The sequence below is a fragment of the Oryzias latipes genome, chromosome 5 (genome assembly GCF_053564925.1).
Source record: "Oryzias latipes strain Hd-rR chromosome 5, Olatipes_Hd-rR_3.1".
NCBI lineage: Eukaryota > Metazoa > Chordata > Actinopteri > Beloniformes > Adrianichthyidae > Oryzias > Oryzias latipes.
The window spans coordinates 9477954-9491100 of record NC_136241.1 but is presented as its reverse complement, the minus strand read 5'-3'; the positions used below and the strand labels follow the sequence as shown (position 1 = coordinate 9491100).

The window sequence follows — 13147 nt, the reverse complement described above, 5'->3', positions numbered from 1 at the left end:
TCCCTCTGCTCCCACTTGTTTGCTTGCTGTGGAAACAGTTCACCTCCCTCATTACTGTGTGTTTGTTCTTCCTGCACCACTGTTGTTTGTGCAAGATTGTGTCCATCTGCGTCTTTCACTCTCTGCTGGTTATCGAACCTCCTATTGAGACCAATGTGAGAAACAATATTAATGTTATTCTGCAGGACAGCACACAGTCGCTCACTTGTGCACACACAAACATGTGCATGGCACGGAGGCTCTGTTTGTAGACTATCTTCGGTAATCCTTCATAATCCATTGCTTTTAGCGACTCTATGCCCCCAAATCCCAGCTATAAGAGCAGGAAATCAGCATGGTAATCTGGGTTGGGAATGGGTCTGTTTCTCACCGCTGTGGAGAAACTGAAAACCTGCTGTGAATTATTTACCAGCACAAAAGCATCAGCACTAAAAAAGAAAACAGTCATCTTCTGTGTTTAGCAGTGTTTTCCTTGACAAAACTTTTATTGCAAAAAATAATTTATTTTCACTTTTATTGCAGAACATATTCACTTAATGTCTCTTTATCGCGCTCCACAGCCATTGTATTCCTTAACATTTTAAAAGGTAAAAACAGAGATAATACTGAGTCGGAGCACATTTGTGGGCTGAGATTTCTTTTGTGGATTTCAATATGAGACAACTGCAGCTGTCATGGGAAATGTCAGCTTCCCTCACACAGAACATTTTGCATCAATCTGTCCTGAAATGTCACTAGACTCTGAAGCTGACCTTCAAGGAGAAACATTTGATACATGCCATTTCATACATTACAGTTAACGTTGTAAACATGTACAGAAAGTCCCCGAAAGAAAGATGAGCCCACCGTACACACCGGCACACACGGACAAGCACATACACAGTTTAGCCTAATTTGGTGGATGAGATGAGACAGATTATATTACCTTGGCAGGATTTGCACTCAGTCTGTTGGACTGGCATTTCAGGTGCACCTGTTCTTTGTGTGGAATGTTGTAATTACTGGTGTTTATTGCCAACCAGAGAGTAGCAGGGCAGCATGCATCTGCACAAGCCCACGTATTCAACTCAGTGCAGGAACTACAGCTGGATACAGAAGAATATGTTTTGGGTGTTTTCTGCCAGAATGTGGAAATGTGTTTTCACTTGTGTGGGTTCTCACATGTTTCTCTCCCTTCTAGTTCAATGAAAAGGCAGATGCCGTTGTGCCGTGCTTTAAGACTTTGGTCCAAGCCAACGTTCGGAACAAGAAGATCTTCAAGGAAGCCGTCATGCATATGCAGGCCAAAGGAACCACCGATTACAAGTCTGGCTTCACCTTCGCCTTTGAGCAGCTTCTTAACGTAAGACGCCTCAAAGCTGTCCGGAGTTTGTCTCATTTCCAGATAGCAGTCATTCCTGATGATGGGTGTGATTAGAACTTTTATTGGCAAAGCGTGGATGCTAGCTTTTGCAGCAGCCAACAGAGCCGTGTGGTCTCGTCAGTGGAGAGCATCCGCACAGGTGCTGCATCGGCTCTCTATGCTGCTGCATATTTTAGGAGGTTGCCATTTTAATGGGGCCTGATGGGATGATTGATGAGCGGAGCGGCGGGGAAATCAGCCACAAACACTTTATATTCCTCTGGTGGGCTCAGAGCCATGCAGCCAAGTATCCTCCCTCTTTGTCTGCAGAGTGGGGAATAAAAAGATCCCCTCTTAAAGCCTGTCTGTAGTGCACACACTGAGATGTAAAAGCTCCGTAAAAAAGGCATTTTTTGCAATGTTTTTTATTGGCATTTTGTCTAATTGGCGTACAGCTGAGCTGGTATTTGTTGTGTTACGGAAAGAAATGGAAGCAACCAAATTCAGGGCGAGTAATATTCTGAACTTGGAGTTTAATCCAAAATGTGTGCAAACACGGTGAAGACAAATAATATATCCAAAAATGTATCATGACATTCTGAAAATGAAAGATAAAATGGGATTAGATGGATTTGTTAAATATAGGGGAGAGGATAAAAGAAAAGCAGTATTTTTGGAATATTTTGTGGGAAAACAAGAGTCAAGACGACTGCTGCTTTAACAAATATTTACCAGTCTTTTCTAATAATGGATCATATAATAGCTTGTTTCAATTATTTCCTGGCATCGTCACCTTTCATTCTTGCATTTTCATTAATTCCTGTCCCCACCCTCTTTGTTTTTGTTGCCGTCCCCCTTCTTGCTTCACACAGGAGACAGGTGCCCCCAGGGCCAACTGCAATAAGATGATAATGATGTTTACAGATGGTGGGGAAGATCGTGCACAGGATATCTTTGAGAAGTACAACTGGCCCAACAAAACAGTAAGTGTGCCCCTATAAGTCTGCTATTTTTCCAGCCCGATAGATCTTGCATGCGGGATTCTCTCCCCCATTCTTTTCCGCCGCTTTGTCTCATTAAAGCACAGCCAGTTGTGTTAGTCAGACTGTCAGACATGCCAGACGCTCCAATCTGTGCACAATGAGTCCCTCCAAGCTCTTTTTGCTGCCACTTTTGTTCTTTTTTTTCTATTTAATTCATCTCTTTAGCTTTTCTTCAGCTCCACTTTTTCAGTCTGTAGTTCTCTGCTGGTCTGTACAGCTTTGGTTTCATCACCTAAAAATCGATGTGTTTGTGTTTTTTGCTCATGTCTTGTTGTCACCTGGACTCTTCCTATGCTCCACTTCACAACTCCTCCAATATCAATTCAGATTTTCATCACAAGCCGGCTCCGTCATGACAGCTGCTGTCATGACAGAATAATCTGCGATTTAACAGCTCCATCTCTGTGGTCTTGTAGATGGGGACAGTTGTTTGAATTGGCTGGCAAGAGTACCCGGGACTGTGAACGGTGGTTGTTTTTTTGAGGTTCACCAAGAAAGACAGTAATGGCCGTGTGTGTTCTGCTGCCAGGAGTTTTTCTTTCATTTTCCCTTATGGTATTCGTCTCTGCCTTGTCTTCCTATAGGTTCGAGTTTTCACCTTTTCTGTTGGTCAACACAATTATGATGTTACACCTTTGCAGTGGATAGCATGCGCTAATAAAGGTAAGAAAAAAACTCCAGATTCAATGTCAAATGTTTAAAAAAGAAAGTTGTTAATGGAATCCTACATTTCAAACGGAATTCTAGTCAACAGTATTTCTTGTAGATTTAAGGAAGAATCTATATTTAGGAAGCTAATGCTTTGCTTTTGATGATGTTTGCCTTGACACAACCTTGGCCATGATCAGAAAGCAAATTCAATTAAATTTAACAGAATTAAGTAAAAAATATAACTTAAGATAAAACTGACGGCAGGAAATGAAAAAGTTAACTAGCTTGATTCAGTTCTGTTAACTGCAGGCAGATGTTGAGTCAAACGGTCCTGAAATGAGAGGGGTGGGGCAGAGGTCCACGTTAGAGTGCAAACATCCAACATTACAAACACTTCTCTGGGTTACAAGTTAGAAAGAAAAAAGAAGGGAAAAAAAGAATGAGTGACGGTAAAGACATAAGTGGAATGGCAGTGAGAAGCTTTGGAGTTTTGGTTGAGAATATAGAACTGGAGCTGACTGAAGTATGCGGAAAGGGGAGACAGATGAGGGGCTACAACACACGCTGGCTTTAAAATGACATTTTTGAGAGTCTGCAAACAAGCCCCTAAGAGCAGATTCTTTCACATCAAATGTGGCCTCTCCTGCATGGAGATGGGATGCGTTGTGATGAGATCAGATCATGTACGGATGGAGACAGGGAGAGAGACATTTATTTCGGTTATGTTAAACACACAGACTTAAAACATCAACTTTAACATTGACACTGAACAATGTCAACATAAACACTGAACAAAATTAACTGAAAAGGTGTCCGGTGAGTCCAAGGCTTATTTCCCCGACCCTGATTACAAACATCACATCTACCTACAAATTGATAGAACGTTAAAAAAAAGAAAAAGATGAAGAAAACACAAAAGCACTTCTCAAAATTACTTCACCAACACAAGAGTCTCTCAGTCCAGGAGGTATTTTAAACATATAATTTTTTTTAAACTGTATATGAAATTCTTCAGATCGTCAGATAATAAATTCCACATGTTGACCCCCAGAACAAAGATACTGTTCTTTATCGCATTAGTTCTGACCACTTTGTTTTTAAACATATTTTTACCCCGAAAATCATAATTATTCACTTTAATTTCAAACAAACTCTACCAGAGAACAAACAGGAATGAAGGAAATTATTTCCAAGCCAAATAAAAAATCAAATATCATCACAGAGTACAATAATTTACTATGTGATTTACTGATTTACTTTGATTTACTCAACTTTAAATCAAGACCCAAACCCCTACTTAGAGCTATTGCCCTTTTATTACTTTTAGTGGAAATAGTTTAAACTAAGAATGCTCCTTTCACAAAAACACTAACTCCTTGATTATCATAGTGTACATATCAGACTGACTGAGGTAGAGGGAGCACTGTGCTGCCTTTGTGGGTCACAAGTGAGTCATTCTGTGACCTTGGCTGCAACATAAGCACTCATACGACCTCCTGATTCACTGTGTCATTACACGTAACGTCACATGTTCAGGAACTGCCCCACCAAGCAAACCCGAGCCACCGCGAGACGAATATTCCAATCTTAAAGAAACTGCTAGTGACAAAGAGCAAAAATAAAAGATCATCTCAGAAGCTGACCCGAATAAAAAATAACTTTTTATATTTAAACAGGAGAAAATATCATTAGCAGACAGCATAAAAACAAGTATTCTGTGCTAAAGATCAATCAAATGAAATACAGTAGTGATAACTGAAGGAAAGGAGCACCGCTGCTAAATTAAATAATTAGTTGAATTAATAATTCAATTAAATTGAAATCAAATTAAATTGTTTCTTTTAAATGACATAAAGCAGGAATAATCTATACAACTGAGTCTTTTTCTTCAGATTTCTCTACCTCAAAATTATTTATTTAATCTTAAGTAGACACAAAAAATTATTTTTATACCCAAAACATTCAAGTTAAAAAGGTTTTTACTGTTCTAAAGTTATCATCCAGGGTTGTTTGTTTCTATTATTGCACTGTTGTTGTCTACATTATGGCTTGATTGGTCTCAAATAATTGAAATCCTTGTCCTTGTCTTCCGATGAAACAGAAGCCTTCACTGTATGCACCCATCTGAATCCAAGCCCATGTGAAGCAGAAATGTCAAACAGAAGACTGCATTAAAACACTATCATCAGTCTGCCACTGACATACTCTGACTGTAATGGATAAATGTATAAATTACTGTCACATTCTGTGAGCTGCAGAAATCTGTTCATCAGTCTGAAGCAGCCGCAGCATTAAAATAACCCAGCAGACAGGCCGGCTAACCGTCTGACAGTCCAGATGATTCATCTCGTTTCCCTGCTTGCCTCTTTGTTTGCATGGATCCAATCTTGATCTTGCTCATACAAGCCCAGCCTCACTCTGAGTTGTTGCTTGGAAACTTGGATATTTTTTGTTTGTTTTCCAGTTTAGAGAAAACTTTTTCCTTGGTGGCTTTTTGTTGTCTACTTCCAGTAGAGTCGAATGCTTCAGACGCACATCCACAGAGGTTATTATTTAGCAGTAGGAGGTTGGTTGCAGCAGGAGAACAGAGCCATCTCCCTGACAGGCAGAGGGACGTTCCAGATTATGCCTTTGAGCCAACATGCTCTCCACTGTTCATGGGTCTTAACTCCAGCCTGAAGTCTACACCAGCGTCGAACAATGGTGTTGACACATCAGCCTCAATGGAGCCGTCTTCCTCATGTCTTCACTACGTTTTACTCTATGGCATCTTTATCTTAGTCCAACAGAGACTGCTGCTCCGTGACACTTTCAGGCTTCAACCTTTCACCCACTGCAAGCCCCTCCCCCCCCCCCCCCCCCCCCCCCCCCCCATGTACAGTTGTACACACAAGCAGATGGTAGCTGTTGGAGCTCCACCCACCTATTCAACATGATCTGTGCGATGAAAATACACAATTTGTTCAATGAAATCTCTCCTTTTTTTTAAACAGGTATAACTGTGTTAAAAAAAAACAGACAAAACGTTGAAGACAAAAAGCGACGCGATTCACCCAAATTGTGATCCGAAAGCGTAAACAAATGTTTTGAGGTTTATGTTAAGGACATTTGTGATTTTTTTAAATCCTAAAATATATTGCATGTTGAAACAGGTAAATCCTGTGGAAGCCTTATACTAAGGCTTTAACCCTTGTACTATCTTAGATGACCCCACCCTTACACTGATGTGTTCTTCCTACCATGACAAAGGTGGATAAAGGTGGAAAGATTCATATAATCCATGGACACCAGTGAAGATCACAAATCATTGAAGAAAAAAGGTTCAGAGCACTGTCTAGTGGGTCTAGATGACCCAACTCCCAACGTTAAAGTGCCTAGGATAGCACAAGGGTTACAGACAAAAGCATAGATTTAGGTCATCTGCATAGGGAGAGTTACCGCAGGTAAAGTGTTACCAAATCAGCATGTTGAGAAAAAAAGAATATCTAAAACTTTATTGTAAACATTTAAATTTTGCATTCGTTAAATTATTTTATTAAAGTCTCACTCCGATCATCTTTTGATCTGTTGTAAAAGTGTTCAGTAGTCTTTTAATTAAGGTTATACTGTTCTTAGCCAAAATCCAAAAACCTGTGTCGTTTTCTAGAACATAGTTTCAGAAAAAGCGGCAGGAATTCATTAAAAATTCACCTCTGACTTGTGGGGAAACTGTTGGCGTGGAGCAACCCCACCCCCTCTACCCCTCCATGTCGCTGACAGCTCGGAGCAGGGAGCCCAGTGTAGTTTCTTCAAAACAAAAATCATGTTTTTCAAACTTCATTTTTTCATCTGCTCCTTATTCACAACAATTTGATTTAAGAAATACTCAGAAAGGCAGTTTTGCACTTAATTTTTTGTTTATACATGTCCTTCAACATAAAAAAATGCCAGAATAACACCCATAAAAGTTTCATCAGAGGTCTGTTCCAAACCTTCGTTGCATTGCTCTTCTAAATGTTTTTCTACAGTTGAGTATGTACTTCTCAGATGAGTAATGTCTGCTTTGCTGTTGTTCGCTTGTCTGCTCCTGTTCTCCTCTGTATTAACGGCTGTCATCCTCATCACGTCGCTCCCTTGTCCTCTGTTTTTCCCTTGGTGTCCACCTGAACCACACAGTTGGTTTTGCCTTTCTTTTTTTCATATTTAATCCAAGCTGTGCATTGATTTCATTTTTTATTTTAAACTCCTTTTTTAGAGCAGTTGTTATTTAGCCTCTGTGTTTCAGATTGCCAGACTTTCTCCCATGAGCTCCAATAACACTGCATCTGTAAATCTATTTAGGATATTTCTAACAATTCATGTAATCGCATTTTTAGTTTTGCTGAGTTTTTTTAACTCTTTGTATTGTCTGCATTTAAATGCATTTCTATTCTGTTGCATCTTACCTTTCTGCATCTACCTCTTGGTTACCCTTTTAGAGTCTATTTTAACGCAGGCTTTAAGCATGTGACACAAGTGACTGAAAACAACCAAAATCTTTTGCCACACTATTAAAATACCCTAATGGGTTTTATAAGTCTATTTATAGTTTAATATGAGTTCACAGCCTTTTACAGGCTGGTGATTCATGCCAGAGATCTAGATATAACGGTCTGTGAGATCACTTCATTTTTTTCATCCCTGTACCATAATTGTATTTATTTTGATGGTCAATAAGAGTTCAGTGTATATATGGGTATTTAAAATCTGCATGGCCTCTGTTGTTAATGAACCAGAGGAGGAGCATTTTAAGATTAGCCGCTGTGGAAAGTGTGCATAATGTATCAAAATAAGCACAGCTTTTTAGCATTCTGTGGATGCTGCCTCTATTTCACGGCTCTTTGTATAAACACTTGTGGCTTTAATAACTTGTGGAGCAGTCTGGTTATTGACCCAGTCGGTCATTCTCCTCCAGTCCTAATCAGCAGCGGCAGTGCCTGAGGCTCTACATTCTCAATGAGCCTCCACATTTACATCCAGCGGCACAACCACAAGTGCCGAAGGGCCACCAGTTCTGCTGCTCCACCATGTGGCCCATCGGCTAAAGCCGTACACCGCCGGGCTAAAACTGATCACGTTACAGGCGGTCAAAAGAAAACCGACAAAACTCCAGTCTGCAAATCTTTTAGAATGGTTACACATCCAGGTATGATGAAAACAGAACTTCTGCTGAAAGTCTTTTTGATTTTCAGGTTACTACTTTGAAATCCCGTCAATCGGCGCCATCAGAATCAACACACAGGTACGTTGTGTGTTGACATTAGGGGTTTGACAAATAAAATATTGTACATTTGTGTTAAAGCTTTCTATCACCTCTCAAACAGGTAAGTTTTCTCTCTGAATTAATGATATTCATGTCTGCACAATGAGTTTTTTTTGGGGGGGGTGGTGTTTGAAATACTCACAAGTGTGCACTTGTTAGAGAATGATTATTCCCTATAAACCTCCATATTTTTCTGTGTTAATATTGATCGAAAGGAATAGAATTATGAGTTTGCTCGCACAATTCATGAACATGAAGTAGCACATGTTTAAGGTGTGTAAATGCATTAAATACCAGCTGAATCCCTGACATGGTCAATCATGAGATCCCTCAGCTCTGGAAGCCTGGGCAGTTTTAAATACTACTAAAATTGTCCATACATTTAGCATTTCCATGTACTCCACAGCTAATAAGATGAAGGTTTACGGTTCCCCCAAATAAAGGCAATAAAGAAAACTGTTCATTCAGACTTGCATAACAATTTACAATGCAGTTTGTAACCGAAGCAATGCTCTTTTTCCCCTCATTCTAGAGCTTAGAGCTCTGATAAGAAAAAGGGTACAGTAATTACAGCCCTGTAAGGCAGGGTTTGGGTAGATGTTGACTTGTTGTGTAATCATGGATGAATGTCCCATTAGACCACCATTATTTGTAGCAATTATGTTTGTTTTCAGTCAAATTTCCTATCGAACCAATCCTGCCTAGTTTGAAGGAGCAGGAAAACAAAAAAAGCAGGAAAAGTTTGAAATATTTTTTGAGTACGACTATTTTATACATAGTAAAATATTAAAAGTCAGTCCTTTAGCTTTAACCAGTGTGTGTCCTTAGGCAAAACCTTTGGTGCTGCTGCCTAACTTTGTAGCCAAAAGGGCAGCCAAGGCTCAAGGCTTGCTGTGCCAGCCCCCAGCCTGAATAAAATACAGTATTGTGTCAGGAAGGGCGTTCGGGGTACACATTTCTGCTAAACCCCCTGAGTATGGGGTGCCATAAAGTGACATATTTAAATATATACGGCAATATTTTGGGTTATTTGGCCTGTTTTAGAAGGAAAAAAACAGGTTTCATTGATGTATAAATTGATGTATTTACAAATGTTACATTTACTAATCAAATATTTAGATGGCAAGCTAAATATTTAATTTAAAGTTCATTTTTTGTATAATTATATAATTAGTTTACAAAGTAAATGTTTAGTTTTTATTCTAAATATTTAATTTTATAAAAAAGAACCCAGACATGGAGGAGTGAATACTGACGACGATCAAACTTGACTATCTAGAGGAAGTAAAAGTCGTACATGGTAGAGCTTTTTAAAATAAATAAATCCGATCTGTAAACATCCATTTTGTCTTCCATGCATTGTTATGAGAAAAACAGACAGAAATTCAAATGTATCAGCTGTAAATCAAAGTATTGCCCACATCCGTGTTTTTAAATGACTTGTCACGTGAGTTGGTTTGTGTTTAATTCACATGAATGATTTGATGGAAACAGTTTAATTTCACATTTTGCAAAGTGAAACTTGGCAAATCTAACGTAGATAAGAAGAGTCGCTTAATTTTCCAAAAGATTGGGGCTAGCCAGAAATGTACTAACTGACAAGTAACTACTTCTGGTTATGCAAAAAAAAAGTTCACTTTTAGGATTTTCTTTATTTTAAATACTTCTTCGTTCGAATGAATTCATATTTTGAGGAAACGATTTATTTATTCCGTGGGAACTAATTACTGTTTTGTGGGAACAAATTACTATTGTGTGGGGACGAATTATTATTTCATGAGAACAAAAAAATACTTCATGGTAACTAAATCCTAATTAAAAGATGAAAATATCCATTTGAAAAACAAAACCTGCTTTTTTTTCAACTTAAACAGGCTAAATAACAAAAATTATTGCTGTTAATATTTGACTACATCACTTTACGACCCCCCATACCTCAGCAATTCAGAGAAAGCTGATTCACTGTGGCAACCACTGAAGGGAGATGCCAAAAAGTGAACAATAATTCTAATGTCTGTCCTTTGGCTGTTTCTATTTGTTTTTGGTGTTCCACTTTTTAAGAAGATTCCGTCTTTACTGAATCCTAATTCATTTTATATTTTTTTGTGTTCAAAATTTTAGTTGAAGGCAACAAAAAATAACCCTTGTGCTATCTTAGATGACCCCACCCTTACACTGATGTGTTCTCCCTACCATGACAAAGGTGGATAAAGGTGGAAAGATTTCATTTAATCCATGGACACCAGTGAAGATCACAAATCATTGAAGAAAAAAGGTTCAGAGCACTGTCTAGTGGGTCTAGATGACCCAACTCCCAATGTTAAAGTGCCCAGGATAGCACAAGGGTTAAACATGGTAACAATAGCTTGAGTTAGAATTAGTATTTTGTGAAAATGGAAAGTGGACAGCACAGCTGGACCCACAAACTGGTCTCCATGTCCTACACACACTCGGGCCCCTTGTTCCCCACCGCTGCCACATTCACTTGAGGCACAGCAAGCCATCGGAGGCCCCTGGGATAACCTCATTCCAGCTTTAGAAATTGTTTTGGGGGGAGCTGCAAGCTCGCTCGTCTTTTTTTCTTTCCTCCCCTTGCCTGCAAACCCTCCATCAGCTGTTCCATTAACTCTGGCATATTTATATTCTGAAAACTGCCACTTACTTTAATAGGTTCTTCTGAACGTGGGCTCAGACGACGCGCATGTTATTTAAACACATTCTAGCCTTCAGTCTCACTTGGATAAGATGGCACCACCGAAGAAACAGATGGACTACAGATGGCGAGAATGTTAGAAATACTGTCCACTGTACTGAACCCTGTTCATGTGTAATTTGAGAAGTCCTAATGAAAATACTTTGTGGGCTCTGTTTGTTGGTTTTAATGATTTACTGATAAAGATGTAATAATTTTTGGAATGTTTTCATCAAATCAAATCAAATCAACCTTTATTTATATAGCACTTTTACAACAACACATGTCACTCAAAGTGCTGTGCATAAAATACAATAAAATTTAAAAACAAGATGACAAGACAAACAGTGCCGACACCCCCCCCCCCCCCCCCCCAACACACACAGACACACATACGCACACCATGGTAAAAAAAGTGATAAAATGATGGAATGCAGAGACCAGGAGGGACCAGAATAAGGAGTCCACTCTCACCAGTCATGTCTGCGTTGATCTTCAGACAGGCAGAGGCATTTAATGAAGGAGATACTCATGCTCTTGTAGTCTATATAGCATTTTTCTTATGTATCACATGCTGCTGTTTGCTGACTTGTTATGCCTACTAAATTGTTTCAGCCATGCGGAAAATTTCCCCCATACTTGGTGAAAAGGTCTGGCTGTCACTGTTCTGATGGAATATCTCCCTGTGGCGCATTAAACTGGACTTTTACTGAGCTAATAATAGAATCTGTTGCGCCTGTCAGCACAGTTCAGACGATAGAAAAGGAACGGTCCGGTGCATAAAAGGGGGGGGGACTGTGTTTTTATGCAGGTTATGCCCTTTACATATGAAGAATGGGGGACACATCTGAGACAAGCTCTCATTTCATTTCTGAATGAGTGGAAATGCTGTTAGAAAATCTTCACACCCTGTCACCTTTTGCTGATTGTAATTTTTTATATTTAAATTTTCGTTTTCAAGCTTAAAGTCCCCGTCTGATCATCTTTTGACCTATTGTAAAAGTGTTCCCAGTGGTTTTTTAATAATAATTATGCCATTTTTAGCAAAAAATTGAAAAACTGTCATTTTTTAAGAACATAACTGCAGAGCGGCATGAGTTCATTAGAAATTCACCTCTGGGTTGTGGGCGGGTCCATCTCTGCTCCCCGTTGTTGAGAGCTTGTGACCTACCCAGCATATTTTCTATGTCACAAAAAAGCTCTTTTTCCATTGGCATTTATGTCTGCTCCTGATTCACGACGACTTGAATGAAAAGGTACTGAGAAACATAATTATAATCTTAATTTTCTTTATATATGTCCTCCATCATGAGAAAAATGCCACAAGAACATGTTTTTTGGAGTGGGTCTCTAAACACATTTAAAGCTATTTTACATTATAGTAACCAAGAATCTTGATGCTTACACTTTTGTTTTTGCTAACAATACAAATCACTTCATATTTTATATTAGCAATTACTCCCAATCCATTTAGTTGCGCCAGCGCTTGTTTTTCTAAAACAGTATCTCTGCTGGTTGGTGGAAATATCAAATCATATGAGCTCTAAATATTGCAAGTGGACTTAACCCCTCACCTTCAATCATTATCGCTGTAGACATCCTCACTGACAGCCCAGCCTGTGGGAGAGGGTGTGTTTGCACAATGTGCCACTGACACCTCTAATGTGTTTTTAATAGCTCTTTTGTAATGATGGAAAACAGCCTTGAGTGGCTCGGGACCAGAGGCTTTATGGCTCGGCAGTGCCATGATGCCGCCGCTGCGGCCGGCCTGCTGGTTTATGCGCTGGCAGAAACGAGGGTGGACAGGGTCTTGTAGTTTTATGACAGAAGAATGTGAGCAGGCGTTTTAAGTGATCCTCCTTAAATGCCAATACATGACAAGCACTATAAATTTCTGTTGTGTTGTGTGCTTATGTGTGATTTAACACTCTTGTAGGAGTACCTGGATGTCCTGGGCCGCCCAATGGTGCTTGCTGGGCCTAAAGCCAAGCAAGTGCAGTGGACCAATGTCTACCAGGACGCACTGGTGAGTCAGAATCTAAGGTAGTATTTATTTATTTTATTTACTTTTAGTATTTATTTTAACTTTAAAGCCATGTAATATGTATAGTGCACATATTTATTTGCGTATAATATAT

At 39.2% G+C, this 13147-nt stretch overlaps 1 protein-coding gene and 1 long non-coding RNA gene across 7 annotated transcripts in view; one reads left to right on the top strand and one right to left on the bottom strand.

The window, feature by feature from the left end:
- The window catches only part of cacna2d2a (calcium channel, voltage-dependent, alpha 2/delta subunit 2a), a 207348-nt gene that overhangs the window by 171173 nt on the left and 23028 nt on the right, over positions 1-13147 (top strand). For all 6 annotated transcript variants that reach the window (XM_078947037.1, XM_078947036.1, XM_078947035.1 and 3 more), the window contains 5 exons: positions 1181-1342; positions 2215-2325; positions 2970-3048; positions 8247-8296; positions 12946-13035. In XM_078947037.1, coding sequence (XP_078803163.1) covers positions 1181-1342; positions 2215-2325; positions 2970-3048; positions 8247-8296; positions 12946-13035 — 492 coding nt within the window. The remainder of the gene's footprint in view (positions 1-1180; positions 1343-2214; positions 2326-2969; positions 3049-8246; positions 8297-12945; positions 13036-13147) is intronic.
- On the bottom strand, positions 453-2237 carry LOC144992131 (uncharacterized). The gene is made up of 2 exons (XR_013655930.1): positions 2136-2237; positions 453-1940 (listed from the first exon to the last, which is right to left on the bottom strand). It is a non-coding gene; the product is annotated as an uncharacterized LOC144992131 (long non-coding RNA).